Source organism: Protopterus annectens, chromosome 6.part0 (assembly GCF_019279795.1).
Source record: "Protopterus annectens isolate FY-2018-M chromosome 6.part0, PAN1.0, whole genome shotgun sequence".
In the NCBI taxonomy this organism is placed as follows: domain Eukaryota; kingdom Metazoa; phylum Chordata; order Ceratodontiformes; family Protopteridae; genus Protopterus; species Protopterus annectens.
This window is the reverse complement of record NC_056737.1, coordinates 1,709,581,385-1,709,602,184: the sequence shown is the minus strand read 5'-3', so window position 1 is coordinate 1,709,602,184 and position 20,800 is coordinate 1,709,581,385. Positions and strand designations below refer to the sequence as shown.

General features: G+C 40.4%; 1 protein-coding gene across 4 annotated transcripts in view; it reads left to right on the top strand.

Moving 5' to 3' along the window:
* KIAA2012 (KIAA2012 ortholog) overlaps positions 1 to 20,800 on the top strand; it is a 971,910-nt gene that overhangs the window by 751,889 nt on the left and 199,221 nt on the right. For 3 of the 4 annotated variants that reach the window (XM_044075102.1, XM_044075103.1, XM_044075101.1), the window contains exons 19-20: positions 4,087 to 4,285; positions 20,286 to 20,333. In XM_044075102.1, coding sequence (XP_043931037.1) covers positions 4,087 to 4,285; positions 20,286 to 20,333 — 247 coding nt within the window. The remainder of the gene's footprint in view (positions 1 to 4,086; positions 4,286 to 20,285; positions 20,334 to 20,800) is intronic. The other variant, XM_044075104.1, reaches the window with a different exon arrangement.

Sequence of the window (20,800 nt, the reverse complement as noted above, 5' to 3'; positions counted from 1 at the left end):
TTTCCTATCTCCCATCCAATCATCAAGGTTACTTTTGAAGAGGGCCAAGGAGGCCCTCTACTTGACATGTATGGGCAGGTTATTCCAGAGTCTGGGGAGTCTCTGGGTCAGGAACCTATCCCCCCAGCATGTTTTGTTCTTTGTCATGACAAGGTTTAGATCCCTGGAGTGTGTGGCTCTGAGGGATTGGGATTTGGATTGCGATTTCATTAAGTGTAGCATGTCCAGCAGCTCTGGGTTTGACATGGCTTTGAATGTTAAACAGAGATCGCCTCTGAGTAGATGATATGCGACAGAGTATAGCTGGAGTTTTTTTAGAAGGTCAGCAGAGGGCATCTGCTTTAGGCCTGTGATTCTTTTAGTGAGGTATTTCTGCGGCCTTTCCAGTTGTTGCAGATGTCTTGAGGGATACATACCAAATGGGGCATTGTATTCTATAATGAGTCTAATGAGGGATGAGTACAGTGGGACAATGACCTCCTTTTTCTGGATGAAAAGCCCTTAGCGATGAGGTGTGCCACATAGAAGGATTTCCTGACTGTTGTGGTGATGTGGTTATCGAAGGTGAGACCACTGTCCACCTGTGTCCCTAAGTCTGTTATCACACTTTTGGTGTTTAGTGTACTGCCACCTGTGTGGTAATTCATGGGTACATGTTTTTTTCCCAAAGGGGATACCTATACATTTCTTGGCATTGAGCTTGACCTCATGGCTCTGGCACCAAGCATCTGTTTTTGTAAGGCCCTTTTGCAGAATATCCACATCATTTGGGGATTCAATAATGGCTCCCAGTTTGCAGTCATCTGCGAACTTTGTTAGCCACAGTCCCGTAGTGTTGGCCTGTACTTCAGAGAAGTAGATGCCAAACAAGATTGGTCCCAGGAGTGAACCCTGACGTACTCCACTTGTCACTTGTCTGGAGATTGATTTTGGAGTCGGCTACTTTTACAACGTGGTTTCTGTCAGTAAGCCAGTTGGCAACCCATCGAGTGACCAGCTTAGTAAGTTTATCTATGATTCCAGAGTGGGGGGTGGTTTCGAAGGCCTGGGTGAGGTCGAGATAGGCTGTGTGGACTGCCTTACCCTTGTTCACAGCTCTGGAGATTGATTCGAAGAAGTCAATCAGGTTCAGGAGACAAGATCGGCCCTTCACAAACCCAAACTGGGTGGGGTCCAGTGTTTGAAGGTTGCCAATGTCTTTGTTTATAAATTCCATGATAATACATTCCATGGCCTTGCAGGTCAGGCTCGTCAGACTGCTGGGGTGGTAGTTCCCAGGATCCAAGGTGGATCCCCCCTTGTAGAGTGGGAGAACTGTAGATTTGCACCACTCAGTGGGCACAAAGCCTGAGGTGAGGTTATGATTAAACATGACACTTAGGTGAATGTTAGGCTAACTGTACTGAAAGGCCATTTTAAGTCAAGGTCAGACTCAAACCCTGCATCATGTGTTGATGAGGTGAAGACTTTAACTATTATACCAAATCCAACTGCTATGTTTCTCATAAAATGTGTGGTTTTCTGGCAAATCACTGAGGATTGAAGTCACTAAATAATGGCACAGATTTGAATTTCAGACTCCATATCCTTCAGAAAATGCATGCTAACACAAATCCTGTTATTCTAGCAATTTTCTAAGTTTATACGAGTAATATTTAAAAATCTGCCCGTATTTTGGGTGTTTCTCCCACCATTATTTTACACTTTGTCCTGATTTCTTGCGCTAAAAGGTTGAGAGGTATGGGCACCACTGGAGATGGTCAAACCTCAAACTGCTAAGTGGTACAGGAGTTAAAGCCCATAACCCATGGCTGTCATAGTAACAATTTATAGCAGTTATTGATATTTTCAATGAGTGGAAATGGTTTTCTTAGCAGTCATGAGAAATGTGGCTAACTTCACCTGTCATAAACATAAGGCTTGGGAAAACACAAGGATCCAAGTCAAGTTTGAAGTCTTATACTCCAGAGATAATCCACATATTTAATTTTTAGGTTAAGTATTATACCAAAACAAATAAGTCTTAAGAATTATGGAATGATTATTTAGATATTAATTTTAATTAAATACTGAGCCATTTATTTAAAAAACAAGGGTGGAATTCACAGATAATCTATGGTGGCAACCATAAGCTGTCCCTTATGGCTCAGATCTGCCAAAGACCATGTTATGTAATACTGTCCCTGGTAATACAACAAAGACTTCTGTCTACAGCCCAACCACTGATGGTCATGCTTCTGCACAGCAGCGCAGCTATTTAATGCAGCTTTCATTGGTGGGTTTCTGGCCGCTTCACTGCAAGAAAATGCCACCTGAAGGTACCTGTTCTATGAAGCATAGCCATGTTCTACAGTAACCACCAGTCTGAATATAAAAATTATTTTGGTATGCTATGACAGAACCCGGCACAGCCAGGTAAGTTATTAAACCAGTAAGTGAAATACGGAAATGACTTCTTCTGGTTATCGCTGCCAAACTGTTAAAAAGTTCAAATTCAAACTGCTGCAAGTACAGTTGACCCACCACAAGGATACAAAACCAATTTAATCCAAAACGAAGAAATTTATTGCCAAAATCCACAACACAAGCGCTTTAAGCCTGGTCCAGGCAGTTTATCAAGTGTAAAACATACTGAATACCTACACTCCATATAAAGTGCTTGTTAGTTAATTGACATTCCATAATTCAATTAAACCTTGCATTTAAATGCATTAAAATATATTTAAATAAATTCAAATAAAAATCAGTACAATTCATAAAAATTGGTTTTAAAATGCATAAGTGCATTTAAAATGAGAGGTTGAAAGCCCACAGTTAAATCATATTGATAAAATGCAAAAGGGTTAAACGCTAAAACATATGTTTAAAAGTATACACAGCATTGTGATAGAAACAATGTTAGAGAAATGTCAGATAGTTCACCTTCATTGTACTGTTTATAATGCAAATGAACTCAATACTAAATTCAATTGTTATGTAGCATTGTCCCAGCTACTTGAAGATGAAAATGTTAAATTACAAAAGTGAAACTGACCAAAGCCACCTTGTCTCAAACCCAGCACAGATATACCTTTGATGAGGCTGTGAGCATGAAAAAAATAGCAATGCAAACCACCAAATGAAGTCACAATGCCATTGAATCTTGACAATAGTGTGTGTGTGTGTGTGTGGGGGGGGGGGGTGAGAGGAAATGAAAGGCAATTTTCAAAGAATGTAAAGGGAGGAGACATATACCAGCACTAAAAATCCCTGTACAAATCAAAGGGTGTTGCTTCTGGCTTTTAGAATGCTTGCTAAACTTATGCTGTCATTTAAGCCTGGGGCTTTGGTTGCATTCAACCTTAATTGCCAGAACAATTCCCTCGAAGCCAGTTCAGTTTCCCAATCTCCTCCCCTCTGATCTTGGATAACTTTTTCAAGGACAAAAAACCGGATAGACATGTTAGGGCATACCACAGAATGTCTGACAAAAGCATTCGTGTCTTTCTTGTTTTTGATGTCGTAGGTCGTAGTTATTAAACCAGCTGCTTGTGCAGCTCTTGATTATGTAGCTTTCGTAGATCAGGGTAACTATATGCTGCAAAGGCTGCCTGTACATGTGCAATCCTGCCAGTGCTGTTTGCAGAGTTACGAATCAAAAGGTGTCAAGGAGTGGTTGTCATACTACATCAGAGGCAATACTGTGCCTATTGCTACACTTGGACATCCTTTTTGGTCTCCACAACCCCCTTAATCCTTGCTCAGCTGTGTACTCCAGCAGCTTATGAAGTGTTAACAAGCTTCTTACTTTAGTCCAGGGTTTGATTCTACCCTTTGCCTACTCTGTGATCATGAGCAAGTCACTTAACCAGACAGTGTTCCTGAGCTGAGTCAGAAAAACGTGGCAGCTGCGGTGTGAAAAGTACTTTAAAGTACTTTTTAGGAAAATGTCAGTAAATCTAATTCTCATGCTGTTTGTTGCTGTATGCATATATGGGAAACTTTATAGTAGTAAGTGCTTCTGAATGATGAACATTGAAAAACAGGCCAAGATGTACTCCACATGTAAGTTTAGTTACAAAGTCATTTCACTCCCTTCTTTGGCAGAAAGGACAAACAAAAACAAGCGAATATAAAAGCTGCCAAGAGAGAGCAGCCATCCTTAAAGACCAAAGATGGACTAGGAATGAAGCATACTGATAAAGTAATAATGGCAGTGGAGGAAAAGAAGACACTCCAATCTGAACCCAACCCACAACTAGCTGATCACAGCTCTGCTACTGTTGAACCAAAGGAGCATGTAGAGGTAAGTGAAAGCCACTATAACTGCTTACTTGGCTACCTTAAAAGATGTCTAAGAGTCTGATGTAATAATTGTTAGTATGTTTATTTCATTCCTACTGAGAACAAAATGCACATAGCCTTAACTCAAAGACATCTTGTGACATCACACATGGATTCCCAAACCTCCAGTATATCCTCTTACATGAGCATGGTCAGTGCCACTGGCATGCTTCATAGCATCAACAGCTGCAGTGTAGCTCAGAAAGCAGGCATTTATTTAATTATTTAGTTAACATTTGTTAACCGGGAAAGTCCAACTTGGAACAACGCCAATTTTCAGCGGAGGCCCAGGGAGAAATGCTCCAGATGCATGTCTTTGTGATGTGGGAGGAGACCAGAGCACCCGGAGGAAACCCACACAAATGCAGGGAGGACATGCAGACTCCACACAGAAGGCACCCAGCTGAGAATCAAATGGGAGAATGTCTTGCTGTGAGGCAAGAACGCTACCACTGCTCCACTGCGCCGTCCATTTCAAGCATTTTATGACTGCTATGTAGCTTTGCAGTCATCCAGGTAGATATGGTGAATTTAGAGTGGTCCAGTCAGCCACCATGCTTTTGGGAAGAAATCAGAGTACACTGAGAAAACTCACATAGATGTAGGAAAAATATGCAAACTCCACACAGACCCTGACTTAAGGTTAGGAATGAACATCAGATACTGGAACTGTGAGGCTGAAATCTTAATTACTGAAACATTTTTTTCTGCATTTGATATTTACTGAAAAGTCATCTAACATTTCAAAGTACTGTGGCAAAGCTCACAAGTGAGATACTGTGTCAGAGCTCTGCAGTGTGACATCTTATCCCACAACATGTCAGGGCTTAGTGGTGGCATACCTTGTCAAGCATTGCCTAACCTGAGCAGTGGGTGTACTGTACTAAACAATGTTAGGGTTCAGTGTGGGAGTGGTGGTCCAGTCCCACACTGTGCTGGAGCTCAGCAGAGGAGATGTCATCCTGTCTCACACTGTGTCACAGTTCATTGGAAAATAACTTTCCCACACTGTGCCAGATTTCCTCAGTGGGAAGGAGTCCTGTCCTACATTGTGTTAGAGCTCAGCTGCAGATGTCTTGTCCCATACTGCTTCAGAGCTCATCAGTGAGGCATCCTATCATGCAATGAACCTGAGGTCATCAAAGGACATCCCCTATCACACGGTCTCAAAGTTCAGATGGGAGGACATCTTGTCTCACACTGTGCCAGACCTCAGTAAAAGGGTTCTGTCCTAGACAGTTGCAGAGCTCATCAGTGAGGCAGCCTGTCTTACACTGGGCTTTACCTTCAGCAGGATGGAGGGTATCTTGGCCCCCAAAAAAATACAAGACACTCCAGTAATGAAAGCAAGGATGGTCCAAAGCCGCACAGCAAATAATCAGAAATTCATACTTTATTCAGTTGAGCACTTTCATCCACAAAGTAAAACGCACTTCTTCAGAACTAAATACTATTTTACTGTTTTTTCATTACATAACTTTATGTTCGAATTTTGAATGCTTATTTAGTTTGGAAATTATTATGCTGATTTTTTATGAATGATTTTAACATAATATTACAAAGTCACTTTAAGAAATGAACTTCGGGAAGTTATGTGATTGTTCCCTTGCTTTTACTTTTCCTATGTTTGTTACCTTGTAACATCTGATGAAGTCTTTTATGATAGTCAACACAAAATAAATTATTTGTTTTATAAAATAAATGGTGGTGTGTTTGCAGTGAGCTACATGCATCTGTGTATCATTCTATTCTTCTGACCTTTGACCTTTCCCATCTTAAGCTGCATGAACTTGGCATCATCTGCTTTTTGTACTTTGAGAGTATTCTCATATTCATATTTCACATCTTCCACCTGTTGAGCTTTCACATTTATCTAGTCTATAATTCTTAGGTTCGCATTTCAAAATTTGGAGTGATAGACTCATGCTCCTGCAATAAGTCACATCCCACTTTTGAAATAGTATTTCTGATATGCAGCATTGTGCAGATTCAATGAGCCTGGCCCCTTAGGTCCATCAGCCTTACCAGCTTTATATATAAAGCCATTGAATATATCATAGCAGAACTTATTTATGAGGACATAGGTAACTTAACTGATCTGCACCCCAATCAGTTCAGTTTTGTGAAGGGCAGGCCATGTCTTCTAAAGCTAGTCAGAATCTTTCAAAAGGTTACAGAAGCAGAGAAGAGGGGTCACTCAGTGCATGCTGCTTATCTTGACTTAGCCTGCTCTTTTGACCCTATCCTGTATTCTGATATTATGAAAATCCCTATGTTTTCCATTGGATTGCAAACAGGCTATCCAAAAGATCCCATGTTGCAATGTTGTGAAAATTGCTAGTACCCTCTCTGAACATACTATTGTAATTAGTTGGATACATCAGGGATCAGGGCTGGTCCTTCCCATGTTTGCTATTTATTTTGCAGATATTCATGTCAATATCCCACAAGTGTGGTTGGCAACGTTTACTAATAACTGCAAGCTGGAGTCTGTTATCCACTCACCCACTGATACCAACAGTTACAGCAAAAGCTGGAATATATGCATATTTGGTGTACTAAAAATGATCTTAAGCTAAATGCACAGAAGTCCAGCACAATAACATTTAGCAAAAAAGGTGCTTCTTCCACATATGTTAGAAATGGTACTCCTCTTTAGACAGGCAAGGTCATAAGAGGCCGGGTACTTATGTGGACAACTGTCTCTCTCTCTCTTATTCACTCATTATGTTTCCACCATAGTCAGGAAGTCTATGTTTATGCTTTTTATTGATATACTTATGTCATCTGAGTTTGATTTTGGTGAAACGGTGCAAATACGATAAAACACAAAATGTACAAGTAAATACAAAACAATGTTTTGTTTTGTTTTTTTGCAGAAGGGCAAGCTCCCCTGCACTCCCACTTGTGAACATGTAATGGAGGCAAACCCATATACCTCCTGAACTTAAATAGGACTGCAACAACTCCAAGAAAAGAGAAACATCAACAAAGATAAGAATCACAGCTGGCACACAGTATGAACTGCATCAGTGGTGATTTCTGCAAAGCATAACATTTATAGATATTGTGTGTGTGTGTGTGTGTGTGTGTGTGTGTGTGTGTGTGTGTGTGTGTGTGTGTGTGTGTGTGTATACACACATGATTGTACAATAGAAACTCAAAGTACAGCACAATGGAAACCACAGTTCACAAGCATACCTGAACAGCAAAACCCACCAAACAGCAAAAGCATTAAATATCAAACACAAAAACAAGTAATTTCCCAAAAAAAGTATTTTCAGAGGGAGAAGTGCTCCTCCGACTTGTATATACTAACCCTGGGGTGACACAAACTGGAATAAGGGAGATATTTCTCAAAATAAATTAATCACTGCTAGCACACAGTTACAGTCTGTACCAGTAATGAAATCAAAGATCACAGATTTCATCTAGCACAGCCTTTACTTAAAATTACAACATACTCACTTCATCACACAAACATATCATTAAGACAGTTACAATCAGAACAGCAATGCACTAAAACAAATAACTGCTTGCTAACATTAAACATTGAACACTGTGCACTTCAATAAAATGTACATACCCTAAACACATTTGTTAAACTGTCATCTGATCCACCTTATTGTACCTGTATCAGTATGAATTGTATGTAGCTCTTCATATATTGTGCTATGACGTGTGTGCTTCTAAAGAAAGCATTCTTATTTTCTTCTCTCTCTGACAGCCTAGGATTGTGGCACTTATTACCATTACCAGATATCCCCAGGCATGTGCATGTATGTACACACAGCTAGCTGTGACATGCCTTAGTGTACATACCCAGTAGCAATAACAAAGCACGGAAGCTTGCTCTCCTGTCTGATGAAACCTGTTATTTCTTAGCACACAAAGGATGAAATAGGAGTGTAATCAAACAGGTTAATATGAGGTCTGGTCTTCAAAATATTCTGTATCTATTTCCATTTTATAGGTTCATAGGTTCATACTAGGCTATCTGCCCTAGGGCATTTATAAGCCTAGCCAGAGTATGTTTGGCTTTCACCACCCTTTTGGATTAGTTGACTGTGCCTTTGTATGGTAGGTCACAGAAGGCAGCCCTTTTAAGGTTTGTTTACTGTACCTCTGTCAAGCAGCGACACAGAAGAGATCCCAGGGGTAAACTTATGATCTCCCATCCATTCGTCAAGATTTTTCTTGAAGAGGGTCAGTGAGGGGCTCTGCCTGACATGGATTGCGATTTTGTTCCAGAGTGAGGGGAGCCTCTGGGATATGAATCCCTCCAGCATGTCCTAGTTATTTCTGTGCTGAGGTTCAGGTCCCTGGAGGGTGTAGCTCTAAGGGATTTAGATTTCCTGAGGTGAACCATGTCCATTAATTCTGGGTTGGACATGGCTTTATACATCAGACACAGATCGCCTCTGAGTATGCGGTACGCAACTGAGTAGAGCTGGAGTTTCTTTAGCTGAACTGCATAGGGCATCTGTTTGAGCCCCTTGATCCCCTTGGTGAGATACTTTTGGGGTCTTTCCAGTTGCTGAAGGTGTCAGGTAAGGTACATCCCAAACGGGGAATTGTACTCAATTATGGGCCTGATAAGTGATGAGTAGAGGGGCACAATGACGTCTCTTGATCAAAATGTGAAACCTTTCATGATAAGGTGGGCTATATAGAAGGTCTTTCTAACCATTTTGGCAACGTGATTGTCAAAGGAGAGATTGCTATCTACTTGGGTCCCCAAGTCCCTAATTACTTCTTCCGTACTTAATGGATTACCACCTATATGGTAATTTGTGGGCACTTTGTTTTTTCCAAAGGGGATGACTATGCACTTTTTGGCATTTAGCTTTAGGCCATGGCTCTGGCACCAGTTATCCATCTCTATGAGACCCTTTTGGAGAATGCTTGTGTCAGTCAGAGAGTCGATTATAGCACCCAGTTTGCAGTCATCTGCGAACTTGGTCAGCCATAGTCCACCCGTGTTAGCCTGTACCTCAGAGAAATATATACCAAACAAGAGAGGTCTCAGGACTGAGCCTTGTGGGACACCACTTGTAACTGGTTTAGAGTCTGACATGGCACCTGCTATTCTGACCATGTGGATTCTATCCCTGAGCCAGTTTGCAACCCATCTTGTGACATAGGGGTTGATATTTAAGCTGGTGAGCTTATTTATGATGCCCGAGTGGGGTATTGTGTCAAAGGCCTTTGCGAGGTCCAGGTAGGCTGTGTGGACTACCTTCCCTTCATCTATGGCTTTGGTAACTGTTTCAAAGAAGTTGACCAGGTTCAAGAGGCAAGATCTGCCCTTAACAAAGCTGAATTGGGTAGGATCCAGTGTCTGGAGGTTTCCAATGTCTTTGTTTATGATTTCCATGATGATACGTTCCATAGCTTTGCAGACCAGGCTAGTCAGGCTTATGGGGCGATAGTTTCCGGGGTCTGTTGTGGCACCACCTTTGTGGAGTGGGACCACTGTTGCTGTACGCCATTCCTTGGAAACATATCCTGTAGTAAGGCTGAGAATGAACAGTGACTTTATATGAGGGTTTAGTTCTTCTTGGAGCTCATGTAAGACGCAGCCTGGGACACCATCTGGTCCCATTGATGCTGTGTTTTTAGCTTTGGAGAGGGCAGCTCTCACCTGTGCATCTGTGATCTCAGGAAGGCTACACTCTGTTGAGATAGACATTTGCTCTTTTGGGGGTGAAGGGGGGGGGAGAGGTTTGCACTGAACCTTTCTGCCAGGATGTTGGCAATGTCTATGGGTTCAGTGAATATTTTGTCATTTTGCACTAACTCAGAGCATATCTGAGAGTTGCCTCCCAGGTTTCTGACATAACTAAAGAAGGCCTTGTGATTATCTTTAGTGTCTTGTGCAATTTGTCTTTCAAAGCTGGCCTTAGAAGATTTTATGAGGGATCGTAGTTTCTTGCTAGTGATGCCTTCCCTTTTTGGGATGTTGCTCTGTCATGTAGTAGCTTTCTCCTTCTGTTGTATAGCTTATTTATGGCTGGGGTCCACCAGACAGGTCTCCTGCCTTTGGAGGAGTGAGTCTTGGTTTTATTTGGGATAGCATGCTCCATGCATTCCTGTAGGTGCTTTTGTAAAGGATTCTGCATTTTGGGCCGTATTGTCCACTGGCCCAGGGGCTTTGAAGGATTCCACCTCAGTTTAGAAGTGTGAAGTTTGCTTTTGAGAAGTTCTTCACCATGGCTTCCTTGGCTGGGGGTGGGGACAGAATATGGATGTCCAGTGAGATTTGTTTATGGTCTGATCTTACCAATGAGGGGTATACCTCTGGTGTGGAACATAGAGACCCCATGTTGGTGATGACTAGATACAGTATGTTTTCCCCTCTTGTGGGAGTGGTGACCAGTTGTTCCATAGCATTTGAGTTTATAAATTCTAGGAACCGTTGGGCTAGGGTGTTTGGGCTTGAGTAGTTTTCCCAATCGATGTATGGGTAGTTGAAGTCACCCAATATAATAGTGTTTGGAGAGACCTTCATATTCTCCAGTGTTCTCAGGAAAGCCGAGTGAGGTTCCTGTGTTTGGGAGGGTGGTCTGTAGTAGGCTACAAACTGAAAGGCAGTTTTGCCCACTGTTAGTTGCACATGGATGGTCTCCAAAGCTTCGTGCAGTGCCACTAGCCTGGAGGTGTGGCTATCTTTGATAAATATGGATACTCCCCCTCCTTTTGTATTTCGGTCCAAGTTTTGGGGCCGGAAAGCATGGTATGAAGTATAGCCTGGTAGTGCTGGGGTGCTCTCGGGAGCCTTGAACCAGGTTTCTGTTACTGCACAGATATAGATATTCTCCATACTGAGGAGAGTCTCGAGTGCGTGCATCTTGAGGTTTAGACTTCTGGCATTGAGCAGCATTACCCTTAGTTTTTTTTTCTTTGTGTTGTCTATGGGAGGTGGGTTTGTCTTTTGAGCCTTGCCTAAAAAAGGCACTATGGGGGAGGCAAGAGCCTTAGCCAGTATTCAAAAACCCAAGCCCGTGGCTTGTCGAGCATGTCATCCCAGGCTGACAGACACTGGATCCCCTTTGAATGACACCAATACTTTATCCAATTGTTAAAATTGATCATTTTGTCTTTATACTGTGGCATCATTCTTGGTGAGGGTAAGATGCTACTCAAGGTCAGGGTCATACCGACCTGGGCTACATGATCAAAGAGCTCCTGTACGTCTTTTTTCATGTAGTCCAGGTCATTCACACCAGCATGGACAATGACGGAGTCATACTTGTACTTGCTTTGGAGTGACCCGAGTGCTTGTGTTATGTGGTGGATCCTGGCACCCGCCAGGCAGCTTACAGTGACCTTCTCCTTGTTCAGCCTGGTGAGTGGGCTTTAGAATGAGAATAGAGTGCTTAATTTGAGATTTAGAGCAGTTCTAAGGGAAAAAGTGAAGAGTAGACTTTGTGGAGCCGGGAATACTTTAAGCTTGTTTAAGCGGCGTTGCCCGACGCTGCTCTGTGCGCAAGACCACACTAAAAGAGGGTTGCACGGTTTTAAGAGATAGAGATCAAGAAGTTTAGAATTGACCCAAAATGGCCAATAAAACTACAGCTTCTAGGCAGTAACCACTCCTACAGGAACAGGCAGGCTGTTCAGTGTTAACCACTGCCACTGGTGAACACAGAGACTTTCCTTTAGTCCAAGCAAACACTGTCCTCCAAGAAACTTACAAACAGTTCAGAGCAGCAGATCTGTAACTGAACTTTCTTAAATTTTAGAAAGTGGGAAAAAAGCAAGATTTTTTTGTTTTTTTTCTTTTTTGTTTTAGTTTAAAGGTAGCAGAGATACACAAGTAGCAAAATAATCACAACAGTGCAATAAATGACCCTCTCTAATCATAGAATCAATTGTAAAGCATGCACGGAAGCAACTGCACGGCTCAGTAGGTAATCCAACAAAACAAAAAGAAAGGAGCCAGCAGAACATGACCCAATATAGAAAAACTTTTATTGGTAATATACCATATCAAAAACAGCAAAGAATGGTGCACAGACCGGTTTCGGCTGGTAAACTAGACACAGCCTTCCTCAGTGTGAAACAAACAAATTCAAAGCTGAAATTAAATACACTGCAAAGAGACATGATTGGATAAACCTAAAGCTTGTCATTTAAACCTGGTGGAAATAAACCACCTAACTTGATTATCCATTTTTTCTCTTTAGAATTTAGTAAAGAATGCCAACCTGTTTTATTCACTTTTTTACCATGAATAATGTCAATAATAGTAAAGTAAAAACTAGCTGTAGGATGTGTTTGCTGATGTTTGTATAAAGCATTGTGTATTCTGCCTTTTTTAATATTACTTATGTGCTCTGAGATCCTTAGTCTTAATGGTCTAGATGTTTGACCAATACAGAATGCGCCACATGTGCATGTGGCTAAATAAACTACCCAATCGGAGCTACGATTAGCAAAGAATTTAATATTATATACAATGGCAGAATTTCTACTAGTAAATTCTTTAGTTTTGGAAACCTTGTTGCAGTTGGTGCAATGTCCACAAGGATAACAACCAACAGGTATACTGCCAGTGAGAGTAGTTTGTATTGGTTCTGGGAGACTATTGTCATGCACATGTTTGTAATGATTAAAATGACTGCCCAGATTCCTGCCTTTCTTAAAAGAAAAAAGGCAACGGTCAGGAACAATATTAGACAAATCATTGTCATACAATAGTAAATTCCAATGTCTATTAACACTCTGGATAAGACTATCCGAATTTCTGCCATAGGTAGTAGTGAATCTAATGGGTTGATGGGTGGATTTTTCAACAGTTTTGTATGCTAATAAATCATCCCTATTCATATGGTTAACTTTATTGATAGCATCAAAAACATGCCCCATTTTGTATCCCCTGGACCTGAAGCATCTGGTTAAATCCATGCTTTGTGCTTGAAAGGAAGACTCATCAGAACAGATGCGTTTCATCCTGATGAATTGAGATTTTGGAATGTTTTTAGCAATATGTGGGGGATGAAAACTGGAGGCATGTAATATAGTGTTATATTCTGGATGTTTCCTATGAACAAGAGTCCCCAATGTATGGTCTGATAATCTGTTGACAGATACATCAAGGAAAGTAATATGATTATAATCATAATGCAAGGTAAACTCCAAACCCCATTTGTTATTGTTAAGATATGTTAAGAAATCAAACAAGCCTGCAAGTTCCCCCTTCCATACAGCCCAGCAATCATCAAGATAACATCTCCAAATATCAAGTTGTTCCAAATAGATGTTATTGTTGCTGTTGTATATAAGATCATTCTCAACATAGGCCATAAAAAGGTCCGCATAAATGGGTGCAAAAGAGGAACCCATGGCGGTGCCTTTGGTCTGCCAATAGCATATGTCCTGATAGAAGAAGACATTGTTAGATAATACATATGATGCCATGTCCAACAAAAATTCATTATAATCTGAGGAATACAAACCAGAGCTATTAAGCCAAAAGGCCAGGGCCTCTAAACCACCAGAATGGGGAATATTAGTGTATAGTGCACTTACATCAAAAGTACACATACGCCAATCCGGCTCAAGTTGTGTATCAGAAATAATTTGTAAGAAATTAGTAGTATCACGTAGTCTTGAGTGGATAGAAGAAAGGAGAGGCTTCAATTTGCTAGTCAAAAAAAGAGATAAGAGCTCTGTAATGTATCCCCTGCCTGAGACGATAGGTCTACCCGGTGGATGTCTGGGGTCCTTGTGAACCTTTGGCAAAAAATAAATATACTGATTCAAAGGGTCCCGAACCAAAAGTTGGTGCATGGTATCATTGTCAATTATGGAAGCATCCTTAGCATGGGACAAAAATTCTTCAATTTCCTTTTGAAATCTAGGTGTAGGATTAATGGCCATCCTTGCATAATATTTTTCATCAGATAATTGTCTCATTGCTTCCTGATCATAATATTGCCAATCAAGGACCACAACAGCACCACCTTTGTCCGGTGAGATAATCACAATGTCATGATTGTTTTGCTAATCATAACCAGCTTATTATGTGTTTGAGACTTGGATATCAAGAAATTCACCTTGAGGGCAGAGTGAAGCAAAGCTGAAGTGGTGAATGTTGATATCCATGTCAAGAACACATAACAAGTAGTTATGATCAGAGAGGTCTGATCATAATAATTTGAAGTGCATGGAGTTTTATGTGCTTCTTGCATTACGAGTTACAGAAAAAAAACTGTAGGAATGTTAAATATTTTACAGCTTTACAATACTTAGTACAGTCATACAGGTGGCAGGTAGAAGCAATGTGTTTATCTGCTGAACAAATAACCTTTAAAAGTTACAGAAAAAAAGTGTAGGAATGCTAAGAGACTTATAGTTTTGAAATACATAGTGCAGCCAGACAGGTAGAGGGCAGACGTATGTGTTTGTCTGATAAAAAAGCAGTTTTAAAAGCTTTTAGACACTTCACTCTGACACACTTTTGGTCACTATATAACTGCTTTTAAAGCTATGGAGATGATTTGGACACTTTTCTATGTTAGCTACTATGTTCTACTATGAGACAAGAGCTTAACAAGCTGTAAGATACTTAACAAAGTTTTCTTCCTCCTATTTGAAGCATAATTGCAACACTCCATGCACTTCATTAAGCTAAACGCTAGCGCACAGACACACTATAAGGTTATTTTCATCTGCTGTGTTTTATTTTACTTTGCAAAATGGTTTTGGGAACACAGGAAAAATGGGCACAGCTCTAATCCCGCAACACTATATCTCTGTGCAAATGAAACCTCAACAAACCTAGTCTATTCTAGACACAATAATTATGGGCAGCACCGCAGTAAGAACTCTGTAGTAGTATATTCTGTTTTAGTGGTATATTGATCTTTTATTCAAAAGTCTAAGAAGCATAGAAAGCCCTGACAGTAAGAAATGCACTTGTCATCAAAAAGGGAAGAAAAAACTTTTATTTCAATTCTGATTGAATACTTTCAGTTGTACGTATAGTGACCTGTGTAGTGGTACTGTTGTTTTTGTACTTTTCTGCATTTTTCAATGTTTAAGTAAAAAAAAGTTATCTGTTTGCATTTTTTAACTTGCTCTAGGACTTTTGTCACGTAGCTTCATTTGTAACTGTTGGAGAATTGTGAATTACTGCAAGATGTAAGCATCATTTATACATTACACTGCACTTGTACCTTATCTCCATAAGTAAATTTATTTGTAAAATGTAGCTGTTTTTATTTTGAACTCACTCTGAGACTTTAGTCTTGTAGTTTCATTCACAATTGATGTGAACTACAGCAGGATCTAAGACTCATTTAGTCATTTATTACTGCATTTTCACAGGCAGTGTTACTCATAAATTTCTGTCTTGCTCAGTGACGTACACTATAGTTTGGATTACAGTAGTGACAGCATTGTAATTTTTGTTGAAAGATATGTGCTTCTATACTGCTTATATTCCGATTTTGCTGCTAGTCTTATATTCTGTTTATCATTTGCCTGCTTAAAGTTGTATTCCAGTGATTTTCTGTTTATTACACTGCTATTTGTTAAACTGTTCTTGTGTCTGCCCAAGCTACTACTGATTCATTAAACACTGCTCTCCCTGACGCTACCTATTGTTTGTACACTACAGTATTTCCGTAGCCCTATTGTAAAAGGTAAAATTCCTGAAATTCTAACCTACCTGGGGTCATTGACTTGTAGCTCAAAGTCATAGTACTAAGAGAATTGTGACTTTCTATGGATTCTGAAGTCACAGAACTCAACTATTGGCTTTATTTCATTATATCCCTCTTCAACTAGTGTGCTATAAGCAGAGCTACCCCCAGCCAGGGTCTTTTATTCTAGGCTTTGAGAACTATGGAAAGCCTTTAACTCAGAAAAATGAGCTTTTTATCAAAAAGGAAGAAAAAAACATGTTGAATTAAGCTCATCGCATCACCACAGTTGGATTCAATCTATGATGGATTGTCTGTGCAAGAGCTTCTTTCCCCATAAGAGACCTGCAAAATCTATACACCCTTAAAAATGCAAGTTTGAGGCTCAGATAACCTGCAAGAAGCACAAATAAACATACCATAAGCTGCAGTACACCTCTGACTAAATAACTAGGCATTCCTCAACACTTTAATAGTAAGTCCACCTAAACATTATCCTTAACAAACCAAACTCCCAGCAATTAGTCACCCCTGCCCCCTCCCCCTGAGTTATTCCTGTCAAAACCATGGACCAGCACTTCTCCACAATTTCTGCAGCCAGCGTTATTGAGATCAGTATCTTGAGACAGTAAAATAATTGCCTCATGCTGACTGATGATCATCTACTGCTCAAACAGGATAACACAGTGTGTGAGAGACATACATATATAATATCACTGGTGACAAAAGTCTCCCACAGAGTAAACTCAGACAGTAAACCTTTCAGCTGTACACCAAAAAACACACCTCACCAAGGCCATCACAATACACATAATCCTTTGTATGCTGAGGTTCCAAGGATTTACTTACTTAAATCTCAAAGACCTCTAAAATGCAACACAAGCACAAAGCACACTTGTTACGACTACTGCCTCACGTAGCACAAAGAGTCTCAATGTCATATATGCTGAGCCCATAAGACAGGCATGTACACAACCAAACATTTTAGTCAAAGGTGACTCCATTGTAAGACAAACGGATGTACTTCTTACAAAGCAGAGTGAGGAAAGATTGATGATTAGTTGCTTATCTGTTGCCAGAACAAATCAAATCACATACATGCTCATGTTCATGCAAAACAAGCACCAGTATGACTCTGTCATAGTACATGTGGGTGTCAACGACTTGAAGTGAATCTCCTGGACTATATGAAGAGAGACATGATGGAGCTCTCAGACTACATGTCCCAGGCAGCTATGAGCCTAGTATTGATCAGTTTTCTACCCTCTCCAAGGATAATGGCACAATATGAGCAAAAAATTAACTGACTTCAATAATTTACTAAGTTTTGGTGTCATTCAAAAGGGGTCCAATATTTGTCAGCCTGAGAGGATATGACCATCAAACCACACTGCTTCACCGGGGATAGCCTGCATCTGTCCCCTCTAGGGTTTGATTATTGGCAAAGACATTGTCCACCCCCATAGTGTCTTTTTTAGGCAATACCAGCCTGATAAACTTACAAACATAATGAAACAAGAAAATGAAATATGAAGGTGTTACTAATCAGTGCTAGGAGCCTAAACAAGAAACTCCACTCTCTACAAGCTCTCCATGCCCTGAAGGACATAGATATCTGTGTACTGACTGAGACATGGTTTAAAATGGTGGAGAGCACCCTGGCTGTACAGGGTTATAATGCCTTACACATGTTTAGACCAGATGTTGCACAGGAGGGATAAAGATGGAGGTGTCCAAATCTTCATCCATAAGAGAATTGCATCAACGCTGGTAAAGCAGCATGATAAACTAGATCTTCTTCATATCCAAATAGCCATCAGAAAGGTCTCAGTTCTTGGACTTTGTCAATGTAAATGCCCTGGAACAATTGGTCATTGTACTCACTGGAGAAAATAACATCTTGGACCTCGTCCTTACTAATATGTGGACATCTTGCACCATCCCTTGCTTATCTTGGTCACATGTTAGGTTTGAACACAAAGCCATCTCCTTCAAAATAAAACTGAAACCAGAGACACCTGCCACCCAAGGTATCTTAAGAAATTTCTCTAAGACAAACTACCTATCTCTGGTGATACATTAGCAAACTTCAAATCCCCACCAAACCAAACACAGTTAACGCCACTGAATATGCAGAAATGTACATCACCACACCATATCATGTAAACAACTCCACCAATGCAGCTATACTCTGTAAGAACAAGTGCAGGGTAAACCTTAGAATCAACTCCCAAGTGGAACCATAATATAAATGAGCTTTACAATAAAAAGAAGAGAATTTTGACCAAAATTAAGAAGAGTAATTTCTAGAATGATAGAGCCCTTGTCACTGAAATAAACAAACAACCCAGTAACTTAATAAAATCCACCAAAGCAAAGTTTGATTCTAAAATAGCCACCCAAGCCAAAGACATTTACAAGCCCTTTTTGAGTTAGGTTTGTAGTCTCAGAAGCACAACACATTAAAGTGCTGAGCTTATTGTGGATGATATTACCTACACTGAGGCTGAAAATACAGCTAACCTAGTGACTAAAAAATTCAACTCTAACTTCACCCCTATCTTCCCTCCATCTATCCCACAAGATATACCTGAAACTGACTTACCTCCAGTTATTACACAAGACCAAGGAAAACACCATCAAAAGCTAAAAATAATGCATCACTGGGTCCTGACAATATCCCTGGATGCATTTTAAATAGCATAAAGCACAATTATCCACATCCCTAACACTGTTCAACCTCAGCTTCCATACACATTTTGTACCAAGTGAATCGAGGACAGCTGCAGTCATTCCCCTGCATAAGGGACGACCTTCCACAGACTAGTCAATTACATACCCATAAGTCTGACCAGCCTCCTATAAAAAGCCATGAAAAGACTTATCATGGAACTAATCAAGAATGACAAAGGGCACCTCCAAACACTTGACAGTCTGGATTTGTCAAGGCAGGTCATGCTTACTCAAACTGGTGGACTTCTTTGAAAAGGTCACCACAGCAATGAATGAAGGGAAAATGGTACACACTGCATACCTTAACTTGGCAAAGCCTTTTGACATAATACCACAATTAGGCATAGTAGAAAAGCTAATTAAACTGGGAATAAACCCCTATGTCACCCATTGGATTTCCAAGTGTCTCACAGACAGGATGGAGGAGATCAAAATAGGGGAAACTACCTCTACAAAGACATCAGTAACAAGTGGAGTTCCCCAGAGTTCTGTGCTGAGACCCCTCCTGTTTCGCATTTACTTCTTTGAAGTAAAAGCCAATAACAAAAGGGCTCTGGTTGACTAACTTTGCAGATGCCTGCAAGCTGGCAGCAGTTACTGAATCTCCAAATGACTTGGCCACCCTGCAGAAAGGTTTGTCCCAAATAACTGGTGCCAGAATCATAGACCAAAACTAAATGCCAAAACTTGCACTGTTGCAGCTTTTGGGAAATCATCTACATCTGGGAATTACCACATTGACAAAATACCCCTGAGAGTTGACCCAGTTGTTCAATATTTGGGAACTTATGTGGGCAATGACCTAATTTTATACCAATATGCTTCCACTGTCATAAGAAAGTCCTTCTCTTTTGCACAGCTTATAAGCACAGGGATTGTGTCTAGATCTAGAGATGTCATTGTCACCCTTTACTCAGCCCTGTAACATTTTTTTTTCTCTCCAGCTCTTATCTGGCTTATGATTTTCTCCACGCAGATGAATGATTCAAATTTTGAAACTGTAACCAAATCCATATGGAAAAAAGCTATCCATTTAGCAATTTTAGGGGTAAACCAAGAGTGCTGTAAAAGTCCAAATATTTGTGTAATACTAGACACAAGCCTTGCACCTCAGAATTCCCAGGTGTAGAGGATATGGCTAACATATTTTTTTGTTATCGTAAGGCTATATGCAACATCTGAATGGAACCCCCAATAAATTATTGCCATCCAATTTATTTCTTTTATCTTAAGAGATAATGTGATTAATAATTCCAGGTATACAACTAAGTCATGCGTCCAGTATGTTTATGGGTGTTCCCTATAGTGCCTCATCTAAAGATGCTCTTGTCAATAATATGTTGCACTGGCTATTGGCTGTTGTAGATATAGTACAAAAACTGGCATTGTGCTGAGTAGGAAAGCCTAAGATAGCAATTTTTCTTATGAGCAACACTTACATATTTCACCTGTTATATAACATGTGTTATCATTCTACATTTTCCGGGTCTGCAATAAAAATAAATAAATAATAAATAATTACACTATCTTCCAAATAGTATTCAGGGAATCTAATAAGTTGCCTCTGTTTCATCCTAGTCTAATATGCAGGACACTCCAGCTCCAGCCATGGACACCAGTCATCAAGTAAGTACCCAGCCCTCCCAGATAAGGGTAATCTAGCTATCTGAGCATGTTTTGTGATTTCCCAGTCACTAATATTGAATATGTGTATGTGTGTGTGTGTGTGCGTGCATGCGTGTGGGTGTGTGTATGTGTGCGTGTGTGTGTGTGTGCGTGTGTATATGTGTGTGTGTGTGTGTGTGGGTGTGTATGTGTGTGTGTGTGTGTGTGTGTGTGTGTGTGTGTGTGTGTGTGTGTGTGTGTGTGTGTATGTGTCCATGTGTATATGTGTGCTTGTGTATGTGTGTGTGCGTGTGTGCGTGTGTGTGTGTGTGTGTGTGTGTGTGTGTGTGTGTGTGTGTGTGTGTGTGTGTGTGTGTATGTGTGTGTGTGTTTGTATGTATCGACACTGCACATCATGAGACTTGTATCTATGTCTTTGTTGCTTGTTATATCTATCATCCTGATGCATCTTCATTCCTACTAAAATC